Source organism: Notolabrus celidotus, chromosome 3, assembly GCF_009762535.1.
Source record: "Notolabrus celidotus isolate fNotCel1 chromosome 3, fNotCel1.pri, whole genome shotgun sequence".
In the NCBI taxonomy this organism is placed as follows: domain Eukaryota; kingdom Metazoa; phylum Chordata; class Actinopteri; order Labriformes; family Labridae; genus Notolabrus; species Notolabrus celidotus.
This window is the reverse complement of record NC_048274.1, coordinates 28,582,211-28,597,055: the sequence shown is the minus strand read 5'-3', so window position 1 is coordinate 28,597,055 and position 14,845 is coordinate 28,582,211. Positions and strand designations below refer to the sequence as shown.

Genomic DNA, 14,845 nt, shown 5'->3' with positions numbered 1-14,845 from the left:
TTTGACACACTTGGAAAATAATGTAAATGAATGAAGAACATTGCCTGCTGGCTGATAAATGAAAATCAGACAAGCTTCATAAAGATCAGGAAAAAAATGATATTTTATGTATCTATTTCAACAAACCCAGAGGTTCATCTTTGCTAGGGCTGTGGTAGAAGATAACATGACATAATACTTTCTTCCTTAACAAGATGAGTATAATGTGGCATTAATTAATCAGGTAAGCAATTTGTGGGTGTGCCATCTTCCGCAGCTGCCATTACTGCATTAGCAACCCAAAGTGTATATAATGGGCATTGGTAACAACTAAAGCCCAACCACATTTCACATAGAGAAATAGATTAACACTTGACCATCAGCCACATATGTGTTTGAGAAAAATAGTATATAGGTAAGTAGGTAAGATATAGGTGTAAGATAGCTTTATTCTGTGATACTGGTTATGTTAAACAATTCGCAGTTACATTCGAACATCACTGACAAGTTGCATTGGCAAATTCAGCATATTCAGCATATTTTTTTCTTTCTTTTCACAACTAGACAATAATGATTCAAGATGGCTTGTCAAATCTGCGTCTCCCTAATATGGCATAACCCTATGCCTTAATATGATCAATGCAAATAAGTAACTACCCCAGCCCACCCCCTCTTTCTTTTTTCTATAAGACCAAAACCCTTCTTTGTACCAGGCTGTAAACATGTTTACTTCTGCTGTAAAATGGGCGTTTTCCTAGGGGCCTAGCAGAAATGTATTGTCTTTGAAGCAAGCCTCAAGTGGACACCAATGGAACTGCAGTTTTTTTGCACTTCCAAGTTGGCTTCATTTTTCAATATCGTAGGTTGCTTGTTGCTCAACCTCATATCTTCAGAAGAGAGCACAGTCGAGTAGCTTCATTAGCTGACCTCTGCGCACACTGAAAAGTCTTTGCATGTCCATTCTGTAGGTGGGATCATTCAGGACTTCTGTTTGGCCTTCTTTTGTATTTTTCAATTCAATTCAGAAACATCAATGACCTTTTCAGCTCCCTTTGCTCTCGCTCTGGAGATGTTGTCTGCTTGATAAACACAAGAAGAATGCCGGCAATAACAGGACCATAAACAATGGACTGGGCAATAAAGACTAGTACCTTTGATGAGGCTTGATTCAATAAAGTCTCCCTTCCCTTCTGTAAAATGAGCTGGTGATAGCTTGAAACAAACGTTCTCCTTTCAGAACCTAACAGCTGCTAACGACACACAAAGTCACGTACTCTTTTCATACAAAGTAATTATGTAAATGTCAAGCATATAGTGGAAACTTTTCTGGGCCCCCATGTCCTCAAACTCTCTTACCAAAGTTTTGATCCAGACAAAGTATAGCAGATCAGTGAAGAGCTACACTGTGGGACCATAAACACTCCCAGGTTTCTTTATTTCCAAACACAACACTCCTCACAGGAGAATCCTGCCCTTTACGCAGTCCCCATTATGTAATAAGTCAGAGCTGCAGTGTTATCAGCCGAGCAGAGTTACTGTATAATGGATGTCAATACTTGGTCAGTGTCATATTCACCTTTCACACAGTCAGTGCAAACTATTTTAAAAGAAAACGTAAAGGACTATGGATATGTCAGTACTTAGGTGTAATATATTCAGGCTGTAAGATGTACGGCTCAGTAACTCATAAAGAGTCATTGATATAGATTACAGTCTGTTTTACAACCAGTTAAAAACTCCTCACAGGAGCTTTAAGTAATTACTTTTCTGTTTGTTTGGTTGTTTTTGCTCCAAGTAACAAAAGATTACAAAAACACATTACAAAAACAAAAAACACGCAAGAAATCAGCTCATCACAAATTTATATTCAAAACTTCAAAACCGGAACAAAGACCCGGCACTCCTGAGCTTCATCCCGGACCAAATCATTGAGTCTGTCCTTCAAATCTACAAGGACCAGTCTGAAGCTGTGTGGATTCCCCCACAGATACCCTTTGATGAAGACAGCCTGCTATTCTCCCAGTTTCTTCCTGAGAACATCAAGGAGGAAATGTTGGAGCAGTATGGACCCTGGATAAGACGCATGAAGATCTTCTAGATAGCGTTCCCAAAAACATCTGACGAGGAGATCCTTGAGATCACGGACTCCAGTATGCAGAGAGCTGAGGCTCAGAGCTGCGACAGCTTCAACACTTCCCCTGTGGAAGATGTTTCCAGCCTTTCTGTCCCTGCTGTGGTCACTGTCCCAAAAACATCTGACAATGAGATCCTGGAGAACCAGAAACCTCTTATTGAGCCTGTTAAGTCCATCCAGGACATTGAGTCTGGGGATGAAAAGGACTTTGTGGTTGATTCTGAAGAGGAAGAGAAAACTGCAGATGATACCTGCTGCCTGCAGCAAGAACCTTGCAGTGAGGACCACAAACAAGTCTCTGACTCTGAAGAACAACAATCTGATGATGGAGCCCAAGACCTAAAACTACCTGAACTGTCTGTTGACCAGCTTATGACTGATGATGACGAAACTGCAGAACAAAATCTGCAGACTAACAGAGCTGTGGTGGAGCAATCCACTATCAAACAAGTCCTGTTGAAGCTCTTAGAACCCCCAAACTTCTGCACACCGAGGAGCCAGAGGAGACAGGACTTTGATGATGAGATGGTGGAGCACATCCACATGTTGCTCCAAAAGGAGGCTAAGAAGTACAGGAAGAACCGAATCTTTCTTAAACACCTCAACCGCCTCAAAGACCCGAAAGAAGAGGTCAAAATTAGCCGGAAACTGCATCGGCCAATCAAAGCCAGACTGAGAGATGTTTTGCCGAACACCCGCCTGAAGAGAGATGACCTCATGGAGGACGCTCAGGCTGCTTTGTCAGCCTGCAGTCTCAAATCTTCAGAGATCATGAACTATCTCAAGCCATCTGTGAGTTTTGCGCCTGACACAAAGCCAGGAGACGAGACCCCATACAGCCTCAACATCCCCATCAAGAGGGAAACGACAGAACCAGGCAGAGAGCTGACCCAGCTGGAGCTGCATGCGCAGGAGCAGCAGGCAGGAACCAGAGAGAAGGTCAATAAAGAGGAAACCAAGATCAACAGGTTCATCTCTTGGTTCTGTAAACCTTTCAAGAAAAATAAATAGAACAAAAAACAAAGACAATAAGCCCAAGCATCAACAGCTGTGGCTCACTGCAAAATAAAATTTGGCTTTTGCCAGCATTAAGTTGTTGTAGTTGTTGTGAATGTGTTGCAATAAAATGTGTTTAAATGCATCATTGAAGTCAAGGATTTATGTTGTATGGCAGCTAAATGTCAAGGTCCAACTCACATCATCTTATGGGTCTGTGTTCTTCTCAAAGGGCTAGTAACTCTTTACACCCAACACAAGTCAACTCTTCGTGTTTCAAAAATAAAATAATTAGGCCTACATTTAAAACTCACTTCCAGAGTGGTTCCTTGCAACCTGCCTCCCTGGTAATAAATAATAACCTTAAGTAATGTTAATAGATATAATCTTTAGTAACTGATTATCAACAAGTCTTTGCTGACTAAATGCAAAAATCAAATGGTCAAAAACTAAATCTGGCTCCAGAGGTCAAACAGCAGACAGCGTTGTTTGGTTTCACAGCAGTTTTCTTAAAGCGATCCTGCTTCTTCCTCAGGACACTAAACTGCTCATATTTGTGACAGTTAAAATATCAGGGTTTGAATTCAGGCCCTTGAACCTTGAACCTTCTTATATAATGTGTTGATGTGGGTGTTCCATTCATCTTGATATTTCACTGATACAGTAACACTCATTTACTTATTTTGATTTATTAGCCTTGTTGGTAAGCAATTGTGTTTGTAGACCACCCATCCATTATCTTGACCGCTTATCACGTTTTGGGTCACGGGGGGCTGGAGCATATCCCAGCTGACTTTGGGCGCAAGGCAGGTTACACCCTGGACAGGTCGCCAACCAATCACAGGGGCAACCATTCAAAGACAGACAACCATTCACACACACACTCACACCTAAGGGCAATTTAGTGTAACTAATTAACCTGGAGTGCATGTTTTTGGACTCTGGGAGGAAGCCGGAGTACCTGGAGAGAACCCACGCATGCACGGGGAGAACATGCAAACTCCACACAGAAAGACTCCTCCTGGTCAAATATTAATCCAATACAAGTGGAAATTGTTCCATTAGATTATTACTTGGGTTAATCGCATACTGTCTTCTCTTGTTTTAAATCGGTTTTATTGTTGTTGCATTAAGGTGACCTTGAGTGTGTTGAAAGGCGACATTGAATAAAATGTATAATTATTATCATTATTATTATTATTAAATGAGTCATGTCAAAGAAAGTCAAACATGCTGTTGTAAAGAAGAGACATAACAAAGGTTACTTCCTCTCATAAATTCTTAAAAAGACTGAGAGACAGTATTTATTGAAAAATGTTTTGATAGCCCAACATTAGCATTTTTAAAATATTTTACATTTACATTACGGAGTACCAAATGCACAAAAAAGGTTGCGGCATGTTGAAACTAATTATGCTTCTTCTCTTCCAACACATAGGTAATGATAAAAAGATGCACCACTTGCTGGTTAGTAGGAGATATCGACAAGAAAACACAGATGTGTACTTCAAGGGTAAACAGCTCAGCACATATTGTATATATAGCAAATATTGGAGGCATAGCTGCTCCTGTCCGTGATACGTTATTCAGTGCATCACATTTTCAAGCATGAGGTGTAAATGTCTCCAATTGAAAAATTAAAGAACAACCTAATTTACATCAATTCCATGTAATTTATTTATACAATTTTGCTTATGATAAAGATTGCGCTACTTATTAATTTCATACAAAAAAACAGAACAGCGTATCACAAAGATTTACCTTGACAGTGTCATTAATTTTCTTTTTTCATTTCAGTTGGAGAGATGCAGCAAACATTCCCTCCAAATAATGAGACTTAATGTTTTTCATTTTATAGCTTGTAAAAAAATTTGCAGCCTTTAAAAAGTCACTCCCTTTTCACTTTTCTCTTGCACATTCTAGTGAACAAACACCTGATCAACATGAAAGCAGTGAGTAGTACGAGAAGCAAAGCTCCAGCGAGGAACAAGAAGACGTCAACCGAGTGGTAGGAGTACCAGGGCAGCTTGTAGGACTGTGTTCTTAGGTGAGCTGCACCTTTGTGTCTCATGACAAACTCTATCCAGAAGAGGGCACTGTCCATGGGCTTCATGGGCTTATCTCTGAGCAGCCTGGAGAGTCTCTGCATGTTCATCCTGTATGAGGGCTCATTCAGGACTTCCTGAATTCCCTGATAGAAGATTTCTTCATTCATAGTAAAGATATCAATTATCTTCCCCGCTCCTTTTGTTTCAATTTTAAACAGATTATCACGTTGATCAAAAATCAGTGGAATTCCTAAGATGGGAACTCCATGATAAATTGCTTCATGAATGCCATTTGTTCCTCCATGAGCCACAAAAAGTTTAATCTTGGGATGTCCCAACAGATCATTTTGTGGCATCCAGTCCACCAGCAAAGTGTTGTTGCCCAGAGCGGCTGGTTTGTTGCCTTTAAATCTCCAGATGACTTTTTGAGGTACTCGAGCAAAAGCTGCAGCAATAGCATCAGCAAAGTCAGAGGGGAGCTCTCCAATTATTGTTCCCAGAGACATGAAGATGAATCCATGCTCCCCAGAGTTCTGCACAAACTCCTCCAGGTCTGCAGGAAGTGGTTTTGCAGGTTTACACTGGAACCCTCCCATGTAGATGACATTAGGCATGGTGGGACGAGGAAATTCAAAGACAAAGTCCACTCTCATGAGCCACAGATCAGCAGCCTGAAACAGGGACTGGTAGTCTGCATCTGGCCCTAAATATTTTCTAATTAAGGCATCATAATATGGTAAAATATGTTGTACAACATGAAGTTTAGAGAAGACAGATACAAGCACATTAAGAACTCTCTGAAGGAAGCTCATCTCGTCTGATAACTCTGTTCCTGGAATTGGAACATAAGACAAAGGAGAGGGTGCGATTAAAAAGTGGCCTTCTCCGTGACTGGTCCATCTGACATTAAACACAAGAGGCAACCTGAGGTAGTGGGCAAGTAAAACACCTGCTGGAAGAACAGGGTCTGTTAGGACAAGGTCGTATTTGGCATCTTGAAGCGACTGTATCAGATCTTTGTTTTCAAAAAGCAGCTCAAGCAATTTGGATGTTTTCTCATGCATCTTGCTGGCCACCTGTACTTGTTCCATCTGTAGCTTTAGACGTGCCCAGGCAGACGCCCCCTTCCTTTGGAGCTCCAGCAGCTTTGACGTAAACTCTTTCACAAAGTTTTTATCAAATCCAGACTCCGTTTGGAGTGTAACCGAGGAATAATATGGAGAGGTTTCCTTGATGTACCAGCTGTCTGTTGATCGCACAACCACAACCTGGTGACTTCTTGAATGCAGTGCCTCAATGATGACGTTCATGTTCACCCAGTGACTCCCGTCGGCAGGGAAAACAAGAACCTTCCCTCCAAACACCATGGTTGGACAGAGCCCGCAGAGAACAATCCAGATCCAGGGTGAAAGCATTTCTGTTTGAAGAAAGTACAAAATCATGAATTGCATCAACATCAAATTAACTAGACAGGTACACAGAATAAAGTTTAAAACAGGTGAATTACTTCCCTGTGCTACCTGAGTTTTTTCACCATTTCATGGTGTGTTGTTTGGAAACTTCCGTACCTGGATGATGAACATCACCTGCTAGCTTATAAATGAAGAACAAACCCTCATAAAGGTCAATTCAGAAACCATTTTTCATCTGTATCTTTCAACAAACCTAGGCAAGGCAAGGCAAGGCAAGGCAAGGCAAGGCAATGCAAGTTTATTTATAAAGCACCATTCATACAAAGAGCAATTGAAAGTGCTTTACGGAGTTAAAAGCAATTTTATATGCGGCCACTTATGTTTGATCTACTCTCTCTCTCTCTCTCTCTCTCTCTCTCTCTCTCTCTCTCTCTCTCTCTCTCTCTCTCTCTCTCTCTCTCTCTGTACTTATGTAACTTAACGTACATCGTAAATAGTGTTGGGTCTTATTATGTCTTTAAATTCGAAGGGATTATCATAAATAATCAACCCCCCTTCACTGCTCTGAAGGCGTAACTTGCAGAGTCTTACTGTCCCACCAGACACAGAATCACAACTGGTCTTGTCTTAACCGAAATTAACCTAATCGATTCATCTCAGAACTTCTTCCCAAGGATTAAGACTCACACATTGAATCTTTTCTGTGTCGAGTCGCAGCCCGAAGCTGGCTCAGACCTCTTGACACCCCTGCAGGGTGCCCGTATTCCCAACATCCAATATCAGGTTCATTCCATAACGCCATACCTTGTCAGAAAATACCCAATTTAAAATATGACATTAAACAAACATCAGCATGAAAACATAAAATATTTTAAAATCTAAGATCAAGAAAGGAAAAAAAGTTAAATTAGTTACGAAACTCAGTTTTTAAAAGAAATTAAAAGTTTGTAGTTACAGAAATAAAAATTAAGGTTTAAAAACCTAGAGGTGTGTCTCTCAGCCAGGGAAACTGCTACTGGAAAGGTTAAAAAGATCAAGTGATATTGTTTTGTCTTTATTTCATGTTTTATTTGGGATCCTTCCTAGGGTGTTCTTTTCCAAAGTCTACAGTAAACAGTATCTAAGCTTTTCTTAGTCAGTTAGTCCCCTGGTCTTATGATAGTTAGGCTTTTCATTCAGGGAGGTCATTCTTTGGCAAACACTCAGCTAGGAGAATGTTATTTTAGATGTGGCTGGTCTAAGATCCTGAGATAACTTTAGGCACAGTGAAGCAAGGGAATTCAAACAGTTCTGCAGCTCGTTGCAGGAGAAACAGCTGGACTAACATTACATCTTGATTACATCTGTAATCTCTAAAGGTGCAAGTGGAATGTTCAAGCAAAAAAAGCTCTTGAGCTTTTTCTTTAATAATATGTGCATGACCACTTGACAGACTTTTTTAAGCTTCATATAAACAGCTAAACCATTACATGCAAGCCCCTTGCAACCCATTACTAGGAGGGCTCACTATCCATCTTAGTAATTCCCCTGTGACAGAATGACGATGTGGAGGCATTCCACTGACATACCAGCTGCCTGCAGCCTGAATGACAGTCACAGTGAGTCTCACTGCAAACAGCTTCTGAATAATATACCCTCAACTTACCCTTATATAGCTCTTATTATGAGAAAGTCCAAACTACTCTGACTGTGGGAAACTAAAATAAGGGATTGTAACAACATAAGAGAGGTTATGGTAACTAACACAAAGCATATTTAAATCTTCTCAAACAGAAGAGTGGTGGAAAACGCAAAAATAGGATGTTATTCTTAATGAAGAGCTCCAGGAAGTGTGTGCAGAAAAATAAAGGATATCCCAGGTTGACGCAACAGAAAGTTGCAGTGCTGCTCCTATCAGCTGTCTCCCCATTTGTGTTAAAAAAACATCCCCCCTGACCACCCTCACGTTGAAATGCACATGGGGCCTACTTCAGGAAATGAGAGTGCTGTTTTGTGCCAAAAGCTTTGAATGCAACTTGTGTTCCCCCAGCTCCCTGAGCAACAGTGTTTTAAAACCACAAGTGAGTTGATTCTGCATAAAAGAAAAATTGAAGAGCTTCTATCTCAGAAAACACATTATCCCTGCGCAACAAATCCCATGCACTTATTTTCCTATTCATGAAACACCTAATCCTTTAACAATAGCTTTGATTTAATGTCCCCTTTTCACTCTGTAACATTAGCCAGTGAAAGCTAAATGAAATGTGTTCCAGCTGCTAACATTACTGAAGATCACTTACTCTCTGCTCGTAAACTGAGAGCAGTCTTCTAACTTCGAGCATGCAGTGGAAACTTCCCCAGTATTCGTGTCAACAAACTCTCTAGCCAAATAGTTTCGACCCAAACAAAGCAGAGCAGATCAGTTAGGGACTAAATGACGGCAATGTGAACACTTCCAGGTTTCTTTCGCCCCACCCACAGGAGATTCCTGTGTCTGACCAGGAAACAGCTCAACATGCTCAGTCCTCATTATGCAACACGTTAGGGCTGCAGTGTTATCAGCGGGGCAGACTCACTGTCTAATGTTAATATGTGGTCATCTTCATATAAACCTCTCATGCAGTCAGTGTAAAGTTTTTTAAATTCAGTGGGACTCATGAAATGTAAGTACTCCATGTCAAAAAGATATGTTTCATTCATTTTGGCAGCAAGATTTGTGGCTCTAATTTAAAAATTAGAAAGGTTTTAAATGAATAACTGATTGAGCATTCTCAAATAAACCCTTACAACTAAATCCTCACATTTATTTTAGGAAAATTAACTCTGGAGAAAAAAAGGCATGGAAAAGTAACTAACCCCCTAATAGTGCAATAATACTCAAAGATATTTTCAGTATCAGCGTACCTTCAGTCTAATCTTATAACTTATAACAGAATCACTGACCGCTGAGAAGAATAGAAGACAATAAATATCAATGAAAGTTTTTTTTCTCACATTTAATGTCCGTAAATTACTACTTTATATCATTGAAGATGGTCTGTGCACAGCTGGGAGTCATTAACTTAGAGCTAGGAACCAAGTCTTTTTTTTCTCATCAAAATTTGATTAACCCTGAGACAGCTGTGTTCAAAAATGTAATACATTAGTGAAAAATTAAGACATATAAAAGCAGTTATTAACCATAAAAAGCTTAAATTTCACATTAAAGTTGAATTAAAATATCATGAAACCACAAGAGTACAGCAGTAAAAAAGATGTAAAGTTGTTCAAACAGAAATATATATGTATGAACTGTATGTATATAGGTTGAATGGAAATGATGCGATCAGTTGAAACAATAAAACAAAATGACTCAATTCAGTATTTTATTCAGACAATATTGCTTGTGACAAAGGTCACAACATTCATTAATTGCATACAAACACCACATATATTATGATCAACCAAAATATCCCACTTAAGATTTTCCCTTATCAAACAGCATCAGAGTTGAATGAATGGCGCCAAACCTTATGTAATTTTTCATACAGTTGAGATTAAGTATTATCAGTCAGATGTCTGATAAATCTAAACATCACATAAAACTATCCTAAAAATTTGACTTCATGTATCATCTATTCGTCAAATGTGTAAATGGATTTCTCTTGAATGATTACTCATGTTTCACTTTTTTCCTGCACATTTTAGTGCATAAACATCTTAGCAGCATGACAGTAGTTAAAAGCAAAAGAAGCACGACGCAACCCATGAATAAAAAGACGTCAACCGAGTGGTAGGAGTACCAGGGCATCTTATAGGACTGTGCTTTCAGGTGACCTGCACCTTTGTGTCTCATGACAAACTCTATCCAGAAGAGGGCGCTATCCATGGGCTTCATGGGAGTGTCTCTGTGAAGCCTGGAGAGTTTCTGCATGTTGGTCCTGTAAGACGGCTCGTTCAGGACTGCCTGTATGGCTTTCAGGAAGTTGTCATCTTTGTCTACTGTTTGAACGCTCAAGATCTCAGCCCCTCCTCTCTCTTTCAGTCGCAGCAAGTTGTCATATTGGTCGAAAAATAAGGGTAGACCCACAACTGGAACTCCATGATACATGGCTTCTTGAGCTCCGTTGGTTCCCCCATGAGCCACAAAAAGTTTAATCTTGGGATGTCCCAACAGATCATTTTGTGGCATCCAGTCCACCAGCAATGTGTTGTTTCCCAGAGTAGTTGGTTTGTCACCTTTGTGTCTCCAGATGACTTTTTGAGGTACTTTAGCAAAAGCTGCAGCAATCTCATTTGTTATGTCGGCGGGGAGTTCGCTCACAAAAGTCCCCAGAGACATGAGGATGAATCCATGCTCTCCAGAACTCTGCACAAATTCCTCCAGGTCTGCAGGAAGTGCTTTTGCAGGTTTACATTGAAATCCTCCCATATAGATGGCATTGGGCATGGTGGGACGAGGAAATTCAAAAACAAAATCAGCTCTCATGAGCCAAATATCTGCATCAAGCATTAACTCTGTATAATCAATACCAGGCCCAAGATATTTGTCACAGATTTTCTGATATATTCGCTGAGCAACCATTTCATTTTGTGCTCTGGTTGCTATATACATAAGCATGTTTTTGACTCTCTGCATGAAGGTCATCTTGTTAGTGTTGCCGGTTCCTGTTATAGGAATATATGATAGAGGAGAAGGAGCAATAGCCATGTGAGCCTCCTCACCTATCAGCCAACGCACATTATAAACCAAAGGAAGGTTCAAATATTTGGCCAATATAGATCCTCCACCCCAGCAGGGGTCAGTGAGCACCAAGTCAAACTTACTTTCATTCAGGGTTTTCATCAGTGCTTTGTCATCTAGGATCCCTGTTACTGCCTCAGCCACAGCAGTGTGGGCATCTAAAAACACACCAATCATTCCAAAGGTTGTGTGGAGAAAACTGGTCAAAGGAAGAGCCCCCCTCTCAAATTCAAGGGTATCTCTAATGATTTTTGTTATAAATTTCTGATCCAAGCTTCTCTCTGTTTCGACTGTGTAGGTGCGGTAATAGGAGGACTTCTCCTTGATGTACCAGCTTTTGCTGGAACGCAGGATTGTGAGACTGTGTCCTCTTGCATGCAAAGCTTGAAGTATAACATCCATGTTTACCCAATGGCTGCCTTCTGTAGGAAGGACCAAGATGTTTCCACTTTCACATTCCCTTGGGATGAGGACGAGCAGTAGCAGAACACTGCAGCTACAGAGCAGCCTCATCTGAAACAAAAACATGAACAGTGGATGAAAAAGTTGGAAAAGTTGATAAAAAAAAGAAACATTTAAATCTCCTGCAAGCAACTTTTGGTTTGCGCCATTTCTGATAACACCTGTGGACAAAGTGGTACCTCCTGAAGTCGACCGGATTACTCACAGTGAATCTTTGCATTGGTAAAGGTAAACAAAGTCTCTTTCTGTAGCATGCTAAAAGTTGCTTTGTTTGAGACTTTGCCAGCGACAGTGGTTGCAACTTAAAAAGTACTTAACAAAAAAGACAACTTGTCTTGTTAGCTTTATTAAGTCACACAGAGACATCAATAATGATTACAGTATGTTTCAATACCTGGTTAAAATTCCTTACAGGAGTTTTAAAGCTGCTGTTGGTAGTTGTGATATAAACATCAGTTTGGAGAGAGATTTCGAATGTCAACACTACCCCAACCTCACCAGATTACCCTACTTCTTGTGCTTGTTCTATGAGAAAGTAGTGCCGGCTTCCTGGACAATCAGGACAACCTAGTAGTGGCCACCACTCAACCAATCGGGACAGAGGGTCGAAGAGTAGCTCTGATTGGTTTGTGATAATGGGAATGAAGGGGAATAATAACATTGCTTGATACAATGAAAAACACAGAGATTTGGCCATAATCTCAAATAACTTCAATTACAGATAGGTACTGATTGGTATTATGACTTTTATTCCAAACTGAGCTGAAAAAAAGGAATATATTTTTACCCCATTCCTACCAACTGCACATTTAACTTAAAATGTAGTGTGAGTTTTTTTACTTTTTTTTTAAGCTCCTTTGATTTGCATTTATTTTGGCTCTCACCATGAACAAACTGGTGCTTCTCATCTCTTTGCAGATTTTATCCTGTATATGCGTGAGTTGTATTTACAAATGCAACATTGCACCCTGCTCTCTTTTAGTGGTGAAATGTACCTGTAAACAAAGACTGTTTTGGCAGTGTATAATTAATACACTAAGACACAAACATTTTTCATGTATGTGATGCTCAAAGCACAAGCCTCTTAAATAGATAACTTGATTATTTTTCATAATTATAATTATAATTTGTGAATATTAATCTTTTGCCATTTCAATGTACATTTCCGGGTTTTAATCATTTGCAAACATCTTTTTTTTATTGAACAAAACACAGTTCAGTTGTTTTGATGCAAAAGTCCGTCCAATCGACAACAGCTGTTTCATCAGGCGTTTGATTTTCCCTCTTGTAGTTGCTCTCACACTACAAGAGTAGTGTTGGTTTTACTCTGCAGAAGGACTTCGAGCAGCACTTTTTGCTCCGCGGTAACGTTACCTGTGCAGCAAGAATCTACATGTCACGTAATGTGAACCGAGCTACATATCCTAGTTAATACATAGGCTACATAACACGAGGCGCGCTTACTTACCTTTGTGTAAAGTAGTACGATGTTGGAAAAACAGTTTTTACAGTGCCGGTCTGCTGAACCGAGCGGGTCCAGAGAAATAATCCGGAAAAGTGAATTTATCGATGTTCAGAGCCGCCCCAGATAGTGAGAGTTGTAAACAGGAAGAGTCTCTTTGTAGAAACATCTGTGATAAGGTAGTTACACATTGATAGTTTACCCTAATGAACTTTTATACAACGAAACGTCACTATAAGTCATGAAATTATCCGCTAAGGCGTGTATACTAAATCTGCACACCCAGCCTTTTGAGTACAGTGGTGTTGTTGTTTTTTACACTGCGTTCTTTGTTTATCATTACGGTAATTTTACTGTTTATCTAACTTCTAATTTGAACCTCACAAGACCAACCAAACAGATGGACAATAGAACTGTTTATCCATCAGTGCAATAAGTGAAGAATAAAGACAGTCAAGGGAACCTGCTGTTAGTAAAGGTGTTTAAAAGTTTATAAATAATATACATGCAATTAGAGATAGGACCTTTTTGTCTAATTGTGATGGGTCTTGTTTTTGTACTTTATAATACATTTTTGTAGCACTCTGCTCCATGTTGAGTATATAAATAATAATACTCATTTGATATAATGTAAGTTTTTACATTAGTTACTCATTTTACATATAATTTTACATTGTTTTAGTTAATACATTAATTTAAACAAGAAAAAATCTGAGGAGCCACTTGGGAGCCGAACGAGCCGGCTCTTTGCAGTGATCCGATCCAAAAGAACCGGCTCTCTAAAAAGAGCCGGAATTCCCATCACTATAACAGGAAGAGTGTCTTTGTAGAAACATCAGTGATAAGGTAGTTACACATTAATAGGCTCCGCCAATTAACTTTTATACAATGAAACGTCACTATAAATCAGGAAATTATCAGCTAATGCGTGTATACTAAATCTGCACACCTAGCCTTTTGAGTACAGTGGTGTTGTTGTTTTTTCCCCGCGTTCTTTGTTTATCATTACGGTAATTTTACTGTTTATCTAACCCATTGGTGTCCAAACTTTTTTCAAAGAGGGCCACATTTGATGTTGTCAGAATACCTCAGGGCCAGTGGCTCCTACTGAGACTTAGGAATCATGAAAGTTATATATAAAATCTCTATGTAATAACTGTAATTATTTCACATTTTTTTCTCAATAAAATAGGTAGTTCTCAGTTCTCCACAAGCCACGTAAACATTAGCAAACTTTATCTTCTTCTGGAGGAAAATGTTTTTCATTAGGGTCAGGCAATTTGGTAAAAATATTGTCTCATTATTTTCCTATGGTAGGATCACAATCTGGATTTCAACACCTTTCTTTTTCATGTTGTTTTTAAGACCTTTCTGACCAGCAGACAACATTTCACAACAAAATAATTATTTTCCTGCTTTCTGAACAATTTTTCTGCATCAAATTTGACCTTTTCTGTACAGTTTCATAATTTGAATCAATATTGTGTCCTCTTTTGTGTCTTCTGAACTTTTAGTGTTCATCAAGAACATTTTCACTTCATGATAAAAACATTAATTTGAAAACCTGTCAGCTTTAAGAGTTCTTGTGTTTCATTTTTATTGCTGTCTTTCAGAATTCCCAGTGCTTTGGCTTTTATACAAGTAGTTCAT

The 14,845-nt window shown here is 39.4% G+C and overlaps 2 protein-coding genes across 3 annotated transcripts; both read right to left on the bottom strand.

The window, feature by feature from the left end:
• Positions 1 to 4,407: 4,407 nt before the first annotated feature.
• LOC117810580 (UDP-glucuronosyltransferase 2B20-like) lies at positions 4,408 to 11,786 on the bottom strand. Of its 2 annotated transcripts, none has more exons than XM_034680484.1 (2): positions 11,680 to 11,786; positions 4,408 to 6,574 (listed from the first exon to the last, which is right to left on the bottom strand). In XM_034680484.1, the coding sequence occupies exon 2, from the start codon at positions 6,570 to 6,572 to the stop codon at positions 4,998 to 5,000; it is 1,575 nt and encodes a 524-aa protein (XP_034536375.1). In that variant the 5' UTR covers positions 6,573 to 6,574; positions 11,680 to 11,786; the 3' UTR covers positions 4,408 to 4,997. The 2 variants fall into 2 exon arrangements, with proteins under 2 accessions (XP_034536375.1, XP_034536374.1); XM_034680483.1 differs by lacking the exon at positions 11,680 to 11,786 and adding an exon at positions 8,849 to 8,960.
• LOC117810579 (UDP-glucuronosyltransferase 2B31-like) lies at positions 9,901 to 13,469 on the bottom strand. The gene is made up of 2 exons (XM_034680482.1): positions 13,202 to 13,469; positions 9,901 to 11,784 (listed from the first exon to the last, which is right to left on the bottom strand). Exon 2 carries the CDS (start codon positions 11,782 to 11,784, stop codon positions 10,201 to 10,203), a length of 1,584 nt encoding a protein of 527 aa, XP_034536373.1. The 5' UTR covers positions 13,202 to 13,469; the 3' UTR covers positions 9,901 to 10,200.
• Between the last annotated feature and the right edge of the window lie 1,376 nt (positions 13,470 to 14,845).

Coding starts and splice junctions, on each gene's coding strand:
- LOC117810580 (XM_034680484.1), bottom strand. CDS start 6,572: ATGCTTTCACCCTGGATCTGGATTGTTCTCTGCGGGCTCTGTCCAACC.
- LOC117810579 (XM_034680482.1), bottom strand. CDS start 11,784: ATGAGGCTGCTCTGTAGCTGCAGTGTTCTGCTACTGCTCGTCCTCATC.